The sequence below is a fragment of the Manis javanica genome, chromosome 13 (genome assembly GCF_040802235.1).
Source record: "Manis javanica isolate MJ-LG chromosome 13, MJ_LKY, whole genome shotgun sequence".
Taxonomy (NCBI): Eukaryota; Metazoa; Chordata; class Mammalia; order Pholidota; family Manidae; genus Manis; species Manis javanica.
Window position 1 is genome coordinate 86895942 of NC_133168.1, and position 18180 is coordinate 86914121.

Genomic DNA, 18180 nt, shown 5'->3' on the forward strand with positions numbered 1-18180 from the left:
CGACGCGCTTACGCTCCTCGGAGACTCATGCCCATTGGCTGCGCTTGCATGGTGGGCGAGGTGCCGCAGGGTCTGGCCCGGGGCAGCGCGGCTGGGCTACAACGTAGAGAGTTCATAAGAAAACAAATCCGTGGCGTTCGTGGGCGGGCCCTCGAGCGTGCTGGCTCGGTCCCCTGGCTGCTGACTCCGCAGCTGCTGCGGCGCCGGCTCAGAACAGACCCCGCCCGTCGAAGAGGAGGGAGGGTGAGTTGGGGGGAGAGCCGGCCCTCAAGGGGCGGGGGCCGGGCAGGGCCCTGCCGGCAGCCGGGGGTTGGGCGGTGCTCAGTCCCTCGCGACCCGCCGGCTGACAGAGGGAGGAGTCAGCCGGGGAGGGAGGGGGTCGCGCCTTGGCCCTGACTGGCGAGCCGAGCCGGGAGCGTCGCGCAGGCCCGTCTCGCCACGGGAGGGCCGTTCGGGCCAGCGCCAGCGGGCTGCCCCGTACTGACCGCTCCGGGTTGGGGCGGGGGGCTTCGCAGGCCGCCAGTGTCGACATGCTGCTGGAGGAGGTCCGCGCTGGCGACCGGCTGAGCGGGGCCGCGGCCCGAGGCGACGTGCAGGAGGTGCGCCGCCTTCTGCACCACGAGCTGGTGCACCCCGACGTCCTGAACCGCTTCGGCAAGACGGCGCTGCAGGTGAGTCCCGGCCGGCCCACGTCTAGGGCGAGGACCGGGACACCAGACTCCTTCCCTCTCGTTTCTTGGCCCCGGCGGTGGCCCGCTGGGGTCCGGGCCTCCTCCTCTGGGCTGACGTTGCTCCCTAATGTTCCCTCTCGTAGGTAGGTGGTGGTTGGGGGAGGGCAGGGCTTTCCATCTTCTCTGGAAGATTCCTTGTTCTCTGGCTGTGAAGGATTCATTTTTCGTTAGTGAGGGCCCAGCTTGTTCGGATCCCGCTTCTAGGGTTGGCTCCGGTTGCTTGGGGGGCTTCTATATGGGATTCGATCTCTAGAAAGAGGGATTCATGTCTCCAGGAGGGTCCCCATTTTCTGGAGGATTTTCTGAAATATCCAGTTACTTGGGGAGAATTCCATTCCTGGGTTTGTTGGGGGTTTTTTTAGATTCCTGGTATATTATGGGGTGTTCCAATAGGGAAATAGGGGAACAGTTACAGATTGCGTGGGAATCCTTATTACCTGGGGGGCATTTTACAGGGGAACCGCATTTCTTGAGGGGGGTCAAGTGCCCTGGGAGCATCCCCATTATATGGGAGGGGCTATTCCTTGGAGAAGGGGTTTCAGATTTCCTGGGCATCTCCTTTCCCTCGAAGGGACTCAGTCTCTTTGGGGACATTTTCATTCTATGAAGCCTATTTCCTGGTGGGGGGGGGTTATATTTCTTGGTGATTTCCCATATCTGGGGAGAAGAGGGGTCATCTCTGGTTCCTTGGGGAGGGTCTTAATGTTTCCCTGGGGGCATTTCTTACCATTTGGGGATGACCATTTTCTTGGGGGTCCCTATATCCCCCTGGTGTCTCAAACAGCTTCCTGGGGGCTTGTGTTCCCTGGGGTCTCACCATGCTCTAGAGGACCTCTACTGGAGTTCCCTATTTCTGAATGATCCCTCTCACCAGTGACCCTTTTTCCTGGAATCTTTCCCTTAAGGACCCCTACCCTCTGCCCCCACAACAGGTTATGATGTTTGGCAGCCCCATCATTGCTTTGGAGCTATTGAAGCAAGGGGCCAGCCCCAACGTCCAGGATGCCTCTGGCACCACTCCAGCCCATGATGCAGCGCGAACTGGATTTCTTGACACCCTGAAAGTTTTGGTAGAGCATGGCGCTGATGTCAACGTTCCTGATGGCACCGGGGCGCTCCCCATCCATCTGGCAGTGCGAGAGGGCCACACCGCCGTGGTCAGCTTCCTGGCTCCTGAATCTGATCTTCTCTACAGGGATGCCAGGGGCCTCACTCCCCTGGGAGTTGGCGCAGGGGAGGAGGGCTCAGGATCTCATGGACATACTTAAGGGGCACATGGTGGCACCGCTGTGACCCGGGGCCACCTATTCCAGCAACAGGACCCAGATGGGTTCTATGCTAAAAGAGGAGGGAAGAACACTTTCTCCCCTCGCTTCCCCTGCCCACCGTCGAAGAGAGAGGGGCCCCAGTTTGTGGCTTGTTGGTGTTGATTTCTGGGGTGTGTGTGTTTGAGGGGCATTTTTCATTTGTTTTTCTCACCCCTGTTGGTGTGTCAGGGCAGAGAAGGGCTCCTGCAGGCAACAGCCACCTAAACGGTTCGGTTTCCTCCACGCCCCAGACTGCTGGGGCTGCAGACGAGTCCCAAGGACAGAGCGTTTAAAAGTCCCAGTCCGGGTGAGGTCATCGATTCCAGGGCTCCTGGAACCTGGCGACCTTGGCCGGCTGCACCCAGAGAGAGACCTTAAGTGTGCGCACTGCTTTCAGACATGGGGGGAGGGGGGAGTGTTCCAAATCAATAAAAGGGGTAGTATAAGTTCATATTTTTTTGGAAGCTTGTTTTACAGTCTCTTGTACAGCGTTTTTAAAAAAAGATTCTATTTATTAAGCTTTGTGAAAAAATTGTGTGTAATAATTTAATGTTTTTACCTATTAAATTAAGATTTGTGCACGATCACAGAGCTGGTGGCTTCTGATTTTTGAGTCTGCGATGGAGAGTCGCGCCTCCAGGATGTTTGTCCGGGTGGGCACGGGGGTCGCGGTCAAGGGTGCTTTGAGGGACAGGAGCGAGTGGTAATTCCCAGGGTGCCGGGGACGAGAGAGCTGGGTGGGGCAGTGGTTTACGCTGCGGAACGGAAGGGAGGCAGGAAACCGCGAGTGGAGAAAGGGCCCCCAGATGTCAGCTGGGTGCCGGGAGCCCCGGGGGTGGGGAGGATGGGGGGATGTTGGCTGCAGCCTTCCCCGCAGGGGCGGGGATTGCGGTAGCGGGGTGGCCGGAATCCCGGACTGGCCGAGGGCGGGGCTAGATACGGCCCGCAAGGCCCCGCCCTCTTTAAAGCTCTCGTAGGGCAGGCCGTAGGTAGCCCCGCCTCCTGGGGCGGTTGCCCTACGCGTGCGCAGTGGGCCGCAGGGCCGCCATGAGGGAATCTCGTAGGTCATCACCCCTGCGGGTGAACGCGGCGTTTGCCGCGCGGTACGGCCGCTACCGGGAGCGCGAGGAGCTGCAGCGGCGTGAGTGCGGGACGCATGCGCGCGGGGCGTCGACGCGTGCCGGGTGGTCTGGTGCTGGAGGGGTAGATATGGCCTCCCAGGCTGATCTGGGGGGGCTCCCCTCCGTGCCCCGCAGTGAAAGATCGCTACGGGGACCCGGACAGCGGCGGCGACTCCAGCTCCGAGTCAGACTCCAGCAACGAGCGCGTGGTGAGTCTCCTCGCTCCGGCGCCGGATGTGCGGGAACCATCCAGGCCCCTCACCGCATCGCGAGAGTCCAACCCTCGCCCCCTGCTGCAGTGAGGGACACACAGCGCCCTCCCCATCCCCAGGGGGTGCACAGTTCCCCCTACTTCCCCTCACCCCACGGAGCCACCTGCCCATCTTGATGTTGGGAGGTGCGATCGCCCTGCCCTCTGCACCCCCAAGAGTCCAACCATTTCTCAGTGTGCGACTCTGTCCCTGAAGTAGGGTATCACTCTGTCACATGGGGCACACAGCATCAGCCCTGATGTGTGGCCCACCCTGCTCCCTCCACCACCTGTTTGACCACTCCCCCAGCCCTCCTCCAGCCACCCACCTGCAGGCCTCGAGCCCCTTCGCTGTCCCTCCGCCCTAATTTCCACACCGTCTCAGTCCACCTGTTCATGCTGCTTCCTGCCGGCCTTGCACCCAGCCCCCCACCAGGGCTCACACCACCACTCTTCTGAAAGGCTGTCCCCAATCTTTTTCATGACCTAGGAATTTGACCCCCAGCAGGACCGTGATTTTTACAGGACTCTCTCCTTGTTGAAGAAGAAGGACCCTCGCATTTATCAGAAAGATGCCACCTTCTATCACAGAACAGGTTTGGGGCTTCCCCTTCCTGACACTCAGGTTCCTCACCAGCTTACAGGTTGTTGTGACTATGTAATTGTCATATATGTCAGAAGTGCTTAGCACAGCGCCGTAGGTTATTGCCTGCTAGTTAGTAATGACTGTGCGCCGCACTGTTCGGAGCACGAATTACTCACTGGCAATCACAGTCACGTAGTAGCAAGTGGAATACCTGTTTTACACCTGGGACCTGGTGGCTTGGGGATTTGAAACCTCAGTGTGACCCTGGCCCTGCCCTACGGGATTCTCTGCCTGTGGAAGGAAGGGGGTTGTGGGTGATGGCAGGTGTCTTCTCGTGGCCCCACAGCACCATCCTCAGAGAGCGAGGAGCAGCCGGCAACCGAGGAAAAGCCGAAGAAGGTGCAGCGCATGTACTTGAAGGACTACGAGAGGAAGGTTATCTTGGAGAAAGGAGGGTGAGAAGGAAGCTGACAGCCCGGCACCCCCTTCTTCCCAGCACAGGCAGACACATTGGGAACCTACAGGCAGGGGTGGGAAGAAGTCGGTGACTCACCAGGATTGAGGGAATCCCAGAGAAAGCCTTGGTGGCCCATCTGTACCTCATTGCCCCTGTCACGCCCACCAGCTGCTGCTGGTAATGGCTCCCCACCCCATGGGGACAGATCAGCCCTGGGGAGTCTATTCTGAGCCCCCATCCTTCTTTGCACAGCAAATATGTCGATGAGGATAATTCAGACGGGGAGAACTCCAACCAGACATGCCAGGTGGGTTGGGTGGAGGGTGGGTTGGAGGGCTGAGGGGCCCAGGGCTGGGCCTGGTGCCCACGACACTGTCTCTACGGCAGATCTCGAAAAGTTACGTGGAAGAACAGAAGCAGCTCAAAGAAAGGTGAGCCTGAGCAGGGTGAGCGGCCAGAGTGTAGGACTGGAGGCTCTGGGGAGGACAGGTCATTGGGTAGGCCACTTGCTTTCTCCATGCCTCAGTTTCCTCCTCTGTTAAATAGGGTTGATAATGCCCTGTGTGTCGCAGCACTACACCGAACTTTTTGAGGAGAGCTTGGGGCTTGGTTAACGGGTTAATCTTGGGGCAGTGGGCAGGGGCCAGCCTGCCTATCCTGAGCCTTGTTCTCTCTGCAGCTTCCGGGCATTTGTAGATGACAGTGAGGATGAGGACAGTGCCGGGGAAGGCAGCTCTGGGTTGCTGCAGAAATGTCCTAAAACCAGGCAGGAGAAGGTGGGTGCTGGGACCCCGGTGGCCTAGGGCTGGTGGTGGAGAGGGGGTGCTAGGGCTCCCCACGACCCTCCACCTGGCCTTCCCCCAGGCCCAGGAGGATGCCAGCTACCTGGAATGGCTGAAGGGGCAGAAGGAGATGGAAAACCCCGACACCCTGAAGGAACTGGTGAGTCCCCAGGCATGGGCCATGAAGGACTAAATTGCTTGTTTTGCCTCCATTCAACCTTTTTCCGGAGATCTTGAAGGGGCGGCCAAGAGCACACACCCGGAAGATGGGGTGTGCTCCTCTTGGGGCCTCAGTTTCTAAGTCTGTAAAACGGATTCCCCCGTCTACTCTTATGGGCCGGCTGTGAAGTTTCAGTGACGTCCACTTAGTGGCCTTGTCTGCCCTCCATCCCTGCCCCGAGTTCCTGACCCGGGTCGTCACCCCCTCACCCCCAGACCCACCTCAAGGAATACTGGAACAACCCAGAGCTGGATGAAGGGGAGCAGTTCCTGCGGGATTATATCCTCAACAAACACTACGAGGAGGAGGAGGAGGAGGAAGAAGAGGAGGAGGAGGCGGCAGGGTGAGTGGCCATGTTCCCCCAGGGGCCTGACATCAACACTGACCAGAAAGCAAAGGGCCCCAGGGGGTTGCTTTTTCACATGGACGGTACAGTTAGTTTTTGCAGAGGAAGAGCGGAGGTGAGCGGACCCTAGAGCCAGGTGGCCCTGCTGCTAGACTTCCGTGCCTCAGCTTCCCCACTTGCAGAATCGGGGTCACAGAAGCACCCAGCTGCAGGGTCCTCGTGAGGGTTGAGTGAGTTGGTACGGCCGGTCCACTGGCCCGCAGGACCCTGGCTGACCCCTCGCCCTGCCCAGTAGTGTCCCTGACCTCCCAGTTCAGCTGGTAGTGAATGACTCCTCAGACGAAGGGGAGCTATTTCTGAAGAAGCAGGAGGACTTTGAACACAAATACAACTTCCGATTTGAGGAGCCGGACGCGGCCTCGGTGCGTAGCCAGAGCCGGGGCCAGGGAGGGTCCAGCCCGTGGGGCCCCGGCCGGGAGGGCCTGGAATCATCTCTGTGGCCCTCCTGGGCTGCCCTGCTGCCCACAGGTCAAGACCTACCCTCGAAGCATCGCGTCCTCGGTGCGCCGCAAGGAGGAGCGCAGGAAGGAGAGGAGGGAGGCGACTCGGGAGCGCAAGAGGAGGGTCCGCGTGGGGGCAGCGGGCTGGAGGCCTGCCCGTCAGCAGGAAGGGCCCACGCCTGCCCTCTCACCCCTGCCTGCTCCCTGTAGGAGAAAGCCAAGAAGCGGGAGGAGCTCAAACAGCTGAAGAACCTGAAGAGGAAGGAGATTCTGGCCAAGCTGGAGAGGCTGCGGCAGGTCACGGGCAATGAGACGCTGGGCTTTGAGGAGCGGGACCTCGAGGACGACTTTGACCCCACCCGGCATGACCAGGTCATGCAGGTGAGGCCCCTGCACCCTGCCCCAGCCATGCAGCCCAGTGCTCGGGAAACCAGTGGTCTAAAACCAGTGGTCGTTTGTTGACTGTGTGGCCTCAGGGAAGTTACTTGACTTCTCTGAGCCTGTGTCCCTTTCTGTAAAGTGGGTCCAACCGTCACATCTATCTCTGGGCTGTTGTCAGGGTAGCCTGTGGGGAGTCCATGTGAAAATTAAGTTGGTAGGTGCTCAAGAACAGTGGGCTGCTGTAGTTCCTTTAAAGTCATTTATTGAGCTGTTTATTGTTGTATTGGGGGGGAAACAGCATCAGGCCATGGAAACAGGCGGCAAGAGCTGTCTGGGAAAAGCAGTGGGGACTGTAGAAGCCCGAAGAGGCTCCTGACAAGCTGGGAGGTCAGGGGAGACTAAGGATGCATAGGTGGGCTTGGTGAAATGGAGTAGGTGGATGCTGTGTGGTTGGAGTTCAGCTTTCACTTTCTAGAAGCTTCTCAGATCTGAGCTTCAGTTCCTCAAAGGATAGAAGTGGTTTCTATCTGTGGGGTGTTTGTGAGAACTCTGTGAGAAGCAGCTCAGCATTGGGCATGTCGTAGTTGCTTAACAAATGGCTCCGTCACCAATTTCTGCCTTTGCTAGGCCTCCACTGGGTGCTGGGGTTCCAGCAAGGGCCCAACACAGTCTCAGCCCTTTTGGGGCTCATGGAGGTGTAAGAACCTGTCTCACATTCATTGAGCACCTACTGTTTGCCAAGCACCTGGTAGCATAGCAGTCCCTCCCCTCCCAGAGCCCCCAGTAGCAGGTGCTTAACTGTACAGTTACAACCCCCAGGGATGAGAGTGGTGATGGGGACACACGGGGGGAGGTGGGGTCCTGGAGGAGCCCCGACTGGCTTTGGCAGGCATGAGTGGGTTGAGGCCGGTAGCCAAGCTAAGACCAGAAGCCTGAGCTGAGCAGCTAGCTGTTCAAAGAGGGAGTAGGTGCACCTGGTGGGAGTCCTATTAGGGCCTCAGTCCTGAATGGTGGCCAGTGTAGTAGGAGGCTGGAGGGGCTGAACACACAGGGTTCCCTCCAACCCCAGGAGCCAGGTCAGGTGCAGGAGTACAGCGGTCAGGGGAGTGGCCCTGCTGACCCTGCCCCATGACTGCCCTGCAGAAATTCTTCGGAGATGAGTACTATGGCACCGTGGAGGAGGAGAAACCCCAGTTTGAAGAAGAGGAAGGGTTTGAGGGTGAGGTCCCTGGGATACCCCACTTGGGGTGGGGGGTGGCTGGGTCCAAAGCCCAAGGTCCCACCCAGATCCTGCCCTGCCCGCCTGTCCTCCGGAACCAGATGACTGGAATTGGGACACGTGGGCTGGGCCTGAGCAGGCCAGGGCTTGGAGCCAGCAGGAGCTGCACTGCGAGGACCCCGATTTCAATGTAGGTGCCATGGGCAAGGGCCCCAGGGGGGCAGGGAGTTGGGAGGAGGCGAGGGCCAGCCTGACCTGCCATCTGGCAGATGGATGCCGACTACGACCCCAGCCAGCCACAGAGGAAGCAGCGTGAGGCCCCGTCGATGGGCAAGAAGAAGCACAGGTCGCCCTTTGCCACAGCTGTGGTGCAGGCAAAGCCTGTGTTCGACCCAGGTGAGGTCCCCATGGGTGGTCAAGGGTGGGCTGGGGCTCTGTAGGGCCCTGCACAGCCCGGCAGCCTAGCTTTGTCCCCAAGCAGGGGACACATCGTTTGAGGAGTACCTGGATGAGTATTACCGGCTCGACTACGAGGACATTATCGATGACCTGCCCTGTCGCTTCAAGTACCGTAGCGTGGTGCCCTGCGACTTTGGGCTGAGCACTGAGGAGGTGGGGGCTCTGGGCGGGCACAGTACCCCAAGGGGCACCCAGTAGGCACAAGGGGACGCAGAGCCAGCAGATGCTGCCACTCAGCCTGTTTCCTTATCTCGAAATTTATCCGGATGAATGGTGCCAATGACCATACTACGGACATTCCTTGCCTTCAAGGGCTTCTGTGAGGCAGGGGGCTTTAAGCAGTGCTTTGCCCAGACATTATTTTTAATTCAATCATTGTGTATCTGCAGCTGGGGGACCTTAAAGACTTAGTGGGCCTTGGAACCAGATGACCTGGGTTCAAATCCTGCCTGGCCACTCGCCAACTGTGTGACGTAGGATATGTGACTTAATGCTTCTGCATGCCTTAGTTCCCCAGTCTGTCAAACAGGCCTGGTAGTGGCCCCTACCTCATGGCTGTGGGGCTGAAAGGAATGTGTTGCTCTTTGGCTGGCAGGTGAGGCCCCTGCACCCTGCCCCAGCCATGCAGCCCCGTGCTCGAGAAACCAGTGGTCTAAAACCAGTGGTCATTTCTTGACTGTGTGGCCTCAGGGAAGTGCCCCTTGCCAAAATCATCCAGTGGCGTCTGCAGAGAGCAGTTCACCGCAGCTGCTGTGGCTCCTTGCCGAGTGGTACTAGCGTGACTCTGCTTTGGCTGATGAGGGGACTGAGGGTTAGAGGGAGGCGGGCCTACACTCAGCCATTCACGTAAATTAACTTCTTCAGCTTTAAATGCACTCCATGAGCTCCTGTCTACCCCTGCTTGACAGACCAGGCAGTAATAGCAGATCCCCCTTCCTGTGCAGATCCTTGCTGCTGACGACAAGGAGCTGAACCGGTGGTGCTCACTGAAGAAGACCTGCATGTACAGGTGATGGGGTGGGGTCAGGCCAGGTGTCCCGGAGGAGGAGGGGCAGGCAGGTCAGCTCAGGCACCTCCCAGAGGCCCCAGCGGCGTGTGTGCTGGGCACCCACAGGTCAGAGCACGAGGAGCTACAGGACAAGAGAGTGTACAGCCAGAAGGCCCAGAACTTGTGGAAAAAGAGGCAGATCTTCAAGTCACTCTGCCCAGAGGAGTAAGTGTCACTAGGGCCAGGGGAGGGTGCGCTGGGCTAGTCTATGTCTGTCAGCCATTTGTTGTGTGACCTTGGGAAGGGGGCTTCCCTTCTCTGATACCTGGCTTCAGATCCTGGATGGGCCATAGCTGTGTGACCTGAGGCAAGTCACATCCCCTCCCTGGATTTTTTTCCTCATTTGTAAATTGGGGGTTAATAAAGATGGCCCTTTTTGTGTTGGGTTTTTGAGGATTAGGTAAATTAATGGAAAGCGCTTGGAACAGTAAAAGCCTGGTAGGTGTATTTCCTGATCAGTAAAGCAGAGGTTGATAGAAGCTCATGGAGTTTTTCAAAAGCTGAATAAATTACTTTACGCAAACAGCTTAGTGTTGACCCAGGCTCAGATACCAGAATTATCAGCCACACAGTCCAAGCTCGGGGTTCAGTAGAAAAGCCTTTTTGGTGTCAGACCGTGGTTTGAATCCCAGGCTAGTCCCTGCATTGTTGCACTGCTGTCTGAGCCTCCCCTTTCCTCATCTGTAAAACGGGGGACATGTGCTCCGTACAGACTGAGTCCCAGCTTTCTCCCTTAGGACAGAGATGCCCATGGAAGCCACACGGAAGCCACAGAGAGACAAAGCAAGCCCGCAGAGGCAGCTGCTGGCACCTGATGCGGCCTGCAGGAAGCAGCCCCAGCCTGAGAGCCCCCCGGCACAGGAAGAGGTGGCCTCTGTGTCACGCACCAAGCCAGACCATCAGAGGCGGAGGAGGGGCAAGAAGGCCCGTCTCCTGGGCCCCACTGTGACTCTGAGTGGACGTGAGTTTAGCCACCAGAGGCTGCAAGCCTTTGGCCTCAACCCCAAACGGCTACACTTCCGCCAGCTGGGCCGGCAACGGAGGAAGTACCAGGGGCCCAAGAGCCGTCCCTGAGCTCGAGGTAGCAGGCAGGGTCCTTGGCGTTCTCCCCCTCAATCAAGCCCCTGGATGCCTTCTCCTGTTTTGACTGTATAATCCTGTCTACCTGTGGGCGAGGGAGTTTTACCATCTTACAGGTGTGGAAGCTGAGGCTTACTTAAGCTTCCCTGGACCCCATCCCTCAAGTTCTGGCCCATCCAGAGCCACAGTCAAGTCAGATGGTTTTATTAGCCTCCAGTGGCCACGGATCCCCCTACTGCCACCAGTCCTTGGCAAGACGGGGGCTTGGGGACCGGTGAGTGGCCTCAGAGGTCCAGTGCAAACTACAGTACCTGAGTCAGGCCCTGAGTGGGTGCCCGGGGGCCCTCCCTCCCTGCCCCCAGGAGAGGCCCAGGAGCAGGCGCTGCCCCTGGCCACACGCCCCGGCCAGAGGTTTCCTGGACTGGTCGCAGCTGCGCTTGTCAAGGTGAAATGGGAAGGTCCCTGTTCTCGGAGTTCAAGCTTCCACACCCAGTGTGACATAAATAAAAAAATAAATAGTGTTGCATCTTCTTCCCCTTTCCCACCCTCTATAAAAACACAAAGTCCTCAGAACTTGGACGTTTGGCCTTGAGGTGCTGCCCCGTGCGAGGGAGCTGCAGGGTGGGCTGGGAGAGCTGGGAGCAGAGGTCATCCAGGCTGTGGTCCTGAGCGTGGCCCTCGGCCAAGGTGAACATGGGGTAGCGCTCCGTGACTGAGGAGCAGCTGAGGACCTGGTGGGAGGAGGGAGAGAGTGGCTGGGCTCCAGGCCACGCTAATTACCTTGTAGGTATAAGTAGCCTAATAGGTGTATTTATCGGGTGCTTCAGGATCTCAACTGCCCTCCAGGCAGTGACCCAGGCCAGCCAGTCAGCACCTTCCACTCCCGCCCCCCGCCCCGGCCACCGCAATTGGCTCGGCCTGAGCATATGATCCAAGCCAGCCAATGAACTGCTGCTGGATCTGGGAGAGCGGACCACACCCCCCACCCCACCCTTCCCCAGAGTCCGGTGGCCGCCTCTTGCCCCCATAAGGGTAAAGCCCTGATGGGACAGTAGGGCCCTGGATGTAGCTGTCCCCCGTGGGAGTGATGCTCTAACTTTTCATTTTATGCCCTTTTTGGTGGAACCAGCTAGAGCTAGGTTTTTGCAGCTTGTGGCCAGGGTGCTAATCTTGCCGGCACAGCAGGGAAGAAGATGCTGGGGTCTGCGGGACTCCAGACCACAGTTCCTCTTCCAGTCCCTCCCTGCCCCGCTCCCACTCCTTGCTCACCCTGGTCAGCTCTGAACAAAGTGTCTCAAACTCCTTCCTGTCCCCAGCATAGAACCCCACAGTGCAGCTCGGGTCCATCTTGGTGAAGGCCATCTTTCGGGGTGAGGTACAATGGAAGGACTGGGGCAGACACAGGAGGGAAGCTCAGGAGGTCCCAGCTCCCTCTCCGTGATCCCACCCCATTGGGGATCCCAGCTCACCTCCAGGGGGAAGTCAGCCTGGCTGACATCCACAGTGGGCTGGCAGTAGTGGGGATCCAGGTAGAGCAGGAAGTCATCTGCAGGGTTGAGTCATGAGTGGAGGGGGTGGGGAAGGGTAAAGGGACAGATGGGGCACACCTACCCTGGTAGCCGATGAAGTACAGTGAGTGCCGAGGCTTGCCCCCCATGATGCCCAGGCACAGCTCTGACCGCAGGAGCTCCTGTGGGAAGGGGAGTGGGCAGAGGAAGGTAGTCAGGGCAGGTGCTGTCTGACAGTCATTCAACAAACAGCAATGCCCAATGTATGCAAATCCAGCTCTGCACTGGGCCCTGGGGGACAGCAATGCCCAGACAACACCACAGCTCCTGTTGGGGAAGCTAACATTGTAGCTGAGGACACAAAGTAGGAACAAGATGAGTGAGTTATGTTATGAGTTGGGTGATACCACAGAGAATACAGAAGGGGCTTTGGAATTTTCAGTAGGGCAGACAGCAAAGGCCTCTCCAAGAGGTGATGTTCTGTCAAAGACCTGAAGGGGGGAGGAGAGGGCCTGAGGAGTGCACCTCCAGGGAAAGGGCACTCCAAGCAGATGGAGACAGTGCCAAGGCCCAGAGGCAAACACGCTCCCGGAGCACTAAGGCAGCCTGGCTGGAGCCCAGTGAGGTGAGACGGGTGTGGGCAGATAAGGTCAAGGAAGGGACAGGGACGGGGTGCCAGGCCTTGTAAGCTGTGGGGGGAACTCTGGCCTTTATTCTGAGTGTAAGCACACTAGGGTCTTCCCAGCCTTGCTGTTCCTTGTGCCTGGAGCACTATTCTGGCCCCTCACTTGCCCTGGCTGGAGAGGGGCTTCCCCAGGCTGTGCAGCCACCCCAATCTGTCCTTCATCGTGTCAGTTTTGCTTCCCATAGAGTCCAAGTTGTATGCCACAGCTGTCAGTGTGGGTCCAGCTCCACTGCCTGCCAGTCCTGGTAGAGTGTCTGCTCCCAGAGGGCCTGAATGCTGGCCTGTTCATCTCTGAATACCCAGCAGCCAGGACTGCTTTGCACATAAACTACTGAATAAACATGACAGGATGAAGGAAGCATAAACACCTCACACCCAACGGAGGCTTGGCGGACTCTGGCCGAACCTACCTTCACGCAGGGCACGTACACGGGGTTGAGAGTCTCACCACCCAGCCGCACTGGCACCAGGATGACCACAGACTTCCACTCAGCTGTGGGGTCTGCCCTGGCCACCAGGCGTGCCACATCTGCCTTATACACTGGAAGGACAGGGCAGCAGGTCACATTCTTGCTCACCCTTAAGTCTCAGAATGTAGTCCCCCCAACCCCAGGGGTCCAACTGCCTCTCGGGGTGACACTCCTGTTACCAGGGGAGAAGGATGTCTTTCCAGTGGGCTCCCCCAGCCAAGTTCCCTCAGATAATCCCAGGGCTTCCAGGCAGGTGTGGACATCCTCGTTTTATATGCAGAACAACCAAGACCCTGAGATTTAGATGAGGAGCATAAAGCGAGGGGAGGCAGAGCCCATTCCCTGCAGCCTGGACACCTCCCCAGCCCAGGGCCTGACTGGTCCCCACTGATCAGTGCCTGGCTTTGCCAATATGGAAGTGGGAGCACGGAACAGTTTGCCCCTCAGCTGAGCACTCCTGCGTGTCCCTCCTCAGTGGAGTCCCTGCTGGTCTCCATTCTCCCGACTCCTCCCTTGCCTCCTCCTGGCTCCCTCAAAAGTGGATTCAGCCCTTCCTGGAGACACAGCTGTTACGGTCTGAATGCTTGTGTCCCTCCAAAATTCCTATGTTGAAATCCTAACCCCCAAGGGGATGATGTTTGGAGGTAGGGCCTTTGGGAGGTGATTAGGTCCTCGGGGTGGGGCCCTCATGAATGGGACCAGTGCCCTTACAAAAAAGAGCTCCTTGTCCCTTTTGAGGACGTGGCAAAATGAACAAGAGAAGTGGGCCTCCACCAGACACCTAATCAGTCAGTGTCTTGATCTTGGATTTCCCAATCTCCAGAACTGTGAGAAATAAATGCCTATTGTTTACAAGCCACCCAGTCTGTTGTATTTTTGTTACAGCAGCCAGAATGGACTAAGATAATGGCTGTCCATGAAAATAGACCCTTGCCCCCAAATTGCTACTATTTTGCATGAAAATGTACAAGTTTTGTAGATCTCCTAATATCAATTCATGGAGGCACCTGTTAATTGAGACCATTGCTGAACTGACTTGGAAGGTGGCAGGGAATAATAATAACAGTGTTCAAAAACACGTGAGCACGTACTTTGTGCCCAGCACCACCTTTAACCTTGGATGGGTGACTCATTTAATCCTCATGACAACCCCATGAGGCAGAGGAGACTGGACTTTCATACATGTTAGAACTGTTTATAGAGTAAGAGTGAAACAGGCCTGAGAGAGGGAAATACTTATGTCCTTAACTCTACCACTGTGGGGGAAGAACCGTGGGGTTTCTCTCCTGGGTAGAGGGATCCTGAGCACCTGCACTGTGTGAGCCTTAATCCTTTCCAAGGGTTCTTCTGCCCAGACTTATTTCAGCCTCTGAGGAAGGGTCCAAAGAGGCAGCTGAGGGAGTTAGTGTCTGGCTCAGGTCAAGAACCTTGTGACCATGATTCCTAGGCCCTCACCTGTGCAGTCCTGAGAAACGTATACAACCAGGCGGGTGACCTCTGAGCAGCTCTCCACAGCTTTCCTGGGGGTGGGAGAGAAGGCCTGAGTTCCAAGGGGTACCCAATGGCTCCCATGTCCCCTGCAGCGGCTCTCACCTGAGTATGTGTGCCACCAGAGATGGCCCATACCAGTCACCCGCCTTCTTGCCTGAGCTCTGCCCAAGCTCCACCAGTCGGTGTAGGCCGAAGGGGGCCTGCGGGTGGTCGGCAAACCAGGACACAATCTGCCGGTGTTGGTATTCCTGCTCCAGCTCAGAGGCACCCTTGGCCCAACGTGGGGGCACCCAGCAGGCAGGTCCACGGTACCAGTTGGGAGAGGCCAATCCTGATGGCTCAGGGGGGCCCAGGCTTGAGCCCCCAGCCCACGTCCAGTCTGGTGGGGATGGAGTACACAGTCAAATACTGCTGGTGTGTGTTGGGGGGGACACTGTTCCATCTACTCATGCTTTACCCACAATTCTCATGATCCCAAGACCCCATGTTTAACAATCATTTCAACATTCCTGAAACATTTTATAAACAACTCTCACTCCCCCCAAAAACCTACTTCACACACATTTCTACCATAACTTTCAACTCCTGGTCTGCCAGCAATGCTCACACTGCTGCCCCGTGTGGCTGGTGCTGGACGCCCGGCCGGCCCCTCCCCTCCCTGCTCACCTCTGGGCAGGAAATGCAGCAGCAAGCCCTGTGCCAGCATCATCTGTCCGCTGCGTAACATGCATCCCCAGCCGCAGTCCGAGGTCAGGCTGCCCCCGGCCAGGGGTGGGAAGTCCCGGCGGTATGTGAGCCACAGGAGAGACATGAAGTCCCGCTGAAAACGCTGGATGTCACCTATCAGAACAAGCTTGTCAGCTGCCACCAGCAACACCCCTAGGGGCCTCCCCCAACCCTGGCCTGGGGCTGCCAGCTCACCATCGCCCTCGAAACAGTAGCGGCGGCCACAGAGGTGGACACTGGAGATCTTGCTAAAGCTGGTCCGGCTTTTAACCGCCCAACCTAGGGAGACAGGAAGTAGCACCCGGCGAGATGAAACACTTGCTTGGCGGACACACAACCTAACACTAGGACACCAGCGTTCCCATTCCTGCAACTGCGAAATGGGGACCATCCTAGTTACTATCTCAGGGGTGGGAAATCCATGCCATATTCCTCTTAGATGGAGGCAGAGCTCCTGGGAAGTGCCATGGCAGTGTCTGCTGTTAATTCTCAATGAATTAGGTCAGAAAGTCAGGTCTGATTATTGTACCCATTTTGCGGAGCAAGGAAACGGACACAAGCACAGAGAAACAAAATACCTTGCCCAAGGTCACGGGGGAAATGGCAACACTGGAAAATGCGTTCCCGGGTGGACCTGCCACAGGTCCGCCCGGGGCTGGACAGGGCAGGGCGGGGAAACCACCGGTGACTCACAAGGAAAACAAGCGGGGGAATATAGCCGGTGGGGGCAGGGTCTGGTTCCCCTCGACTCCCACCCACCTCTAAGCCGCCCGCCTGCAGCAGCCAGCCATCCGGACGGCCCCCTCCTCACCGTACTTGACGTTGTTCCAGGCGCTCAGGAACTTCGCCTTAAACTTGTTCATTTCGTCCGGCTCCCCAGGGGCGGCCCCGGACGAGCCGAGAGGGGGGCCGCCGGCTGCGGAGGGCGCCAGGCCGTTGGGGTCGGGGGCCCGGGCGGCTCGTGGCCTGCGGGCCTCGGGCCGGCGCACGTCCTCCGGGCTCCCGCTGCGGTACTGCGCGGCGGCCGGCGACACGGAGTTCATGGGCGCGCCGGTAGGGAGGCCGGCGGCCCGGGGCGCGCGCGCGAGCGCCCCCGGGGCCCGGGACGCGGGCGCGCAGGAAGGCGCTAGTCGGCCCCGGGCGCGGCGGCCAGGTCCCCGGGTCTCGCATGGGTCGCTGTCGCCGCCGTCGCCGCCGCCGCCGCCGCCGCCGCCGCCGCCGCCGCCATTTTAGCGGGCCTGGCCCCGGGAGGCAGGGAGGGAGGCGGGCGTGATACGGCCGGACGCCCCGCCCCGGTCCGGCCCCCAGCCTGGGGCGGCGGGCTTGGTTCCCGGCCGCGCGGGGGCCTGCAGACGCGGCTCCTGCCCGCGGCGCCCCTCGGCCCACACGCCCGGCCGGCTTATCGCAGCGCCCAGGAGCGTTCGAGCCCCTGCAGGCGCTTATCTGAGGCCCCCGAGCCAGAAGCCCCGCCCCCGCCGGCGCGGAGCGACCAGGCCTGCCATCGGCCCCGCCCCTCCCGTGGCCCCGCCCACCAGCGCCTTGAGGGACCCTAGTACGGTTCACCTGCCCAGCTCCACCACTGACCCGGGCGCCCCTCCGCGGGCTGCGTTCCCCGGACCCGCCTCGGATTCAGGCCAGACATGCGTAAGACACCCCCTCCTTACCCGACCCCAAACCACACTTCTGTGTGCTTCAGTTTCCTCCTGAGCAAAAGGTAGATGAAATACAAGCAGCACCATTGACAAACCTTTCTAACAATTTTGAGGAGGAAAAGAATCCAGACAAAAAAAGGAGTATACATCCTCTGGTCCTATCTATATAAAACTCCAGAAAATGCAACCTCATCTATAGCCACCGAAAGCAGATCAGAGGTTGCCAAGGGGTGGGGTGCGGAGAGGCGACAAGGATGGAGAAAAAAGGGCTAGAATATACTTTCTGGGATGGTGGATATTGATTGGGTTGGTGGCTTCCAGGATGTAAAAACGCATCGGATTGTAACTTTTAATGTGTGCGGTTTACTGTATGTCAGTTACACCTCAATAAAGTTGTAAAAAAAAAAAGTCAATGCATCTGCCTGAGGAACGCTGGGAAGATGAAATGAGGTCATCCGGGTAAAGCGCAGTAGCGTGGCATTTGAGGTACAGTGAGGGCTGGGGGGAAAACACCCACAAAATCAAAGGCTGGATGACCGTGTAGTGACCCCGTTAAATCCCAGAGAATGGACTCTAGCGGCCAGCCCAAGGGCGACTGTCCTCAGCAGATGAAGATTTAGATGCGGGTGTGGAATGTGAAGGAGAAAACCCTCCTCTGGCTCTTCCCTGGGCCCACTTCCCTGCAGCCATACCTGCCTCCTTCTTCAAACCTGACAGTCCCACCTCAGAACCTGTGCGCTTGCCATTCCCTCTGTGTAGCCCTCTCTTCCCTGAGACAGATGCATGGCTTCCCCTCAACCTCCCCAGGATTTTATTAAACAGTCCCCCCTATGAGGTGACCCCCACACCCACGTCCCTGGGTTCCTTCCCCCTTCTTTGCTATATATTTGTTTCAGAGCAGTTCCCACAGCCTGACTGTCTGATTCTGCTTGGGCTATTGTAACAAATACTGTGGATTTACACAACAGACATTTATTTCTCACAGTTCTGGAGAATGGAAGCCCAAGATCAGGGTGCTACAACAGCCAGGAATCTCCCTGATTTCGACCTCACATGACCTTTCTTAGGTGCAAGTGCACACAGAGAGATCTTGGTCTCTTCCTCTTTCTATAAGGTCAATCTCATCATGAGGGTGCCCACCCTCATCATCTCATCTAACCC

The 18180-nt window shown here is 58.1% G+C and overlaps 3 protein-coding genes across 6 annotated transcripts; 2 read left to right on the forward strand and 1 right to left on the reverse strand.

Moving 5' to 3' along the window:
- The first annotated feature begins 27 nt into the window (after positions 1-27).
- On the forward strand, positions 28-2625 carry CDKN2D (cyclin dependent kinase inhibitor 2D). The gene is made up of 3 exons (XM_017640140.3): positions 28-243; positions 516-671; positions 1664-2625. The coding sequence occupies exons 1-3, from the start codon at positions 28-30 to the stop codon at positions 1997-1999; spliced, it is 708 nt and encodes a 235-aa protein (XP_017495629.2). The 3' UTR covers positions 2000-2625.
- A 398-nt stretch (positions 2626-3023) lies between these two features.
- Positions 3024-11008, forward strand: KRI1 (KRI1 homolog). 4 transcript variants are annotated; one of them, XM_037022533.2, is made up of 19 exons: positions 3024-3179; positions 3295-3368; positions 3900-4005; positions 4342-4450; positions 4705-4759; positions 4840-4883; positions 5132-5228; positions 5317-5394; positions 5670-5797; positions 6093-6222; positions 6329-6424; positions 6511-6681; positions 7825-7900; positions 8002-8090; positions 8170-8296; positions 8379-8512; positions 9304-9368; positions 9474-9572; positions 10145-11008. In XM_037022533.2, exons 1-19 carry the CDS (start codon positions 3086-3088, stop codon positions 10479-10481), a joined length of 2109 nt encoding a protein of 702 aa, XP_036878428.2. In that variant the 5' UTR covers positions 3024-3085; the 3' UTR covers positions 10482-11008. The 4 variants fall into 4 exon arrangements, with proteins under 4 accessions (XP_036878428.2, XP_017495627.2, XP_036878429.2 ...); XM_017640138.3 differs by having other exon boundaries at positions 8382-8512; XM_037022534.2 differs by having other exon boundaries at positions 6096-6222.
- ATG4D (autophagy related 4D cysteine peptidase) lies at positions 10676-16798 on the reverse strand. The gene is made up of 10 exons (XM_037022535.2): positions 16179-16798; positions 15563-15646; positions 15308-15481; positions 14744-15020; positions 14606-14670; positions 13091-13221; positions 12099-12177; positions 11957-12033; positions 11757-11876; positions 10676-11218 (listed from the first exon to the last, which is right to left on the reverse strand). Exons 1-10 carry the CDS (start codon positions 16408-16410, stop codon positions 11036-11038), a joined length of 1422 nt encoding a protein of 473 aa, XP_036878430.2. The 5' UTR covers positions 16411-16798; the 3' UTR covers positions 10676-11035.
- Positions 16799-18180: the final 1382 nt, after the last annotated feature.

Excerpts from the sequence above, each read along its gene's own strand:
- CDKN2D (XM_017640140.3), top strand. The coding sequence starts at position 28 with ATGCCCATTGGCTGCGCTTGCATGGTGGGCGAGGTGCCGCAGGGTCTG. Across the intron at positions 244-515 it reads CCCGTCGAAGAGGAGGGAGG|GCCGCCAGTGTCGACATGCT; the intron begins GTGAGTTGGGGG and ends GGGGCTTCGCAG. Across the intron at positions 672-1,663 it reads TCGGCAAGACGGCGCTGCAG|GTTATGATGTTTGGCAGCCC; the intron begins GTGAGTCCCGGC and ends CCCCCACAACAG.
- KRI1 (XM_037022533.2), top strand. The coding sequence starts at position 3,086 with ATGAGGGAATCTCGTAGGTCATCACCCCTGCGGGTGAACGCGGCGTTT. Across the intron at positions 4,006-4,341 it reads CACCTTCTATCACAGAACAG|CACCATCCTCAGAGAGCGAG; the intron begins GTTTGGGGCTTC and ends GTGGCCCCACAG. Across the intron at positions 6,682-7,824 it reads GGCATGACCAGGTCATGCAG|AAATTCTTCGGAGATGAGTA; the intron begins GTGAGGCCCCTG and ends ACTGCCCTGCAG.
- ATG4D (XM_037022535.2), bottom strand. The coding sequence starts at position 16,410 with ATGAACTCCGTGTCGCCGGCCGCCGCGCAGTACCGCAGCGGGAGCCCG. Across the intron at positions 13,222-14,605 it reads CGTTTCTCAGGACTGCACAG|TGTATAAGGCAGATGTGGCA; the intron begins GTGAGGGCCTAG and ends CTGTCCTTCCAG. Across the intron at positions 12,034-12,098 it reads GTACTTCATCGGCTACCAGG|ATGACTTCCTGCTCTACCTG; the intron begins GTAGGTGTGCCC and ends TCAACCCTGCAG.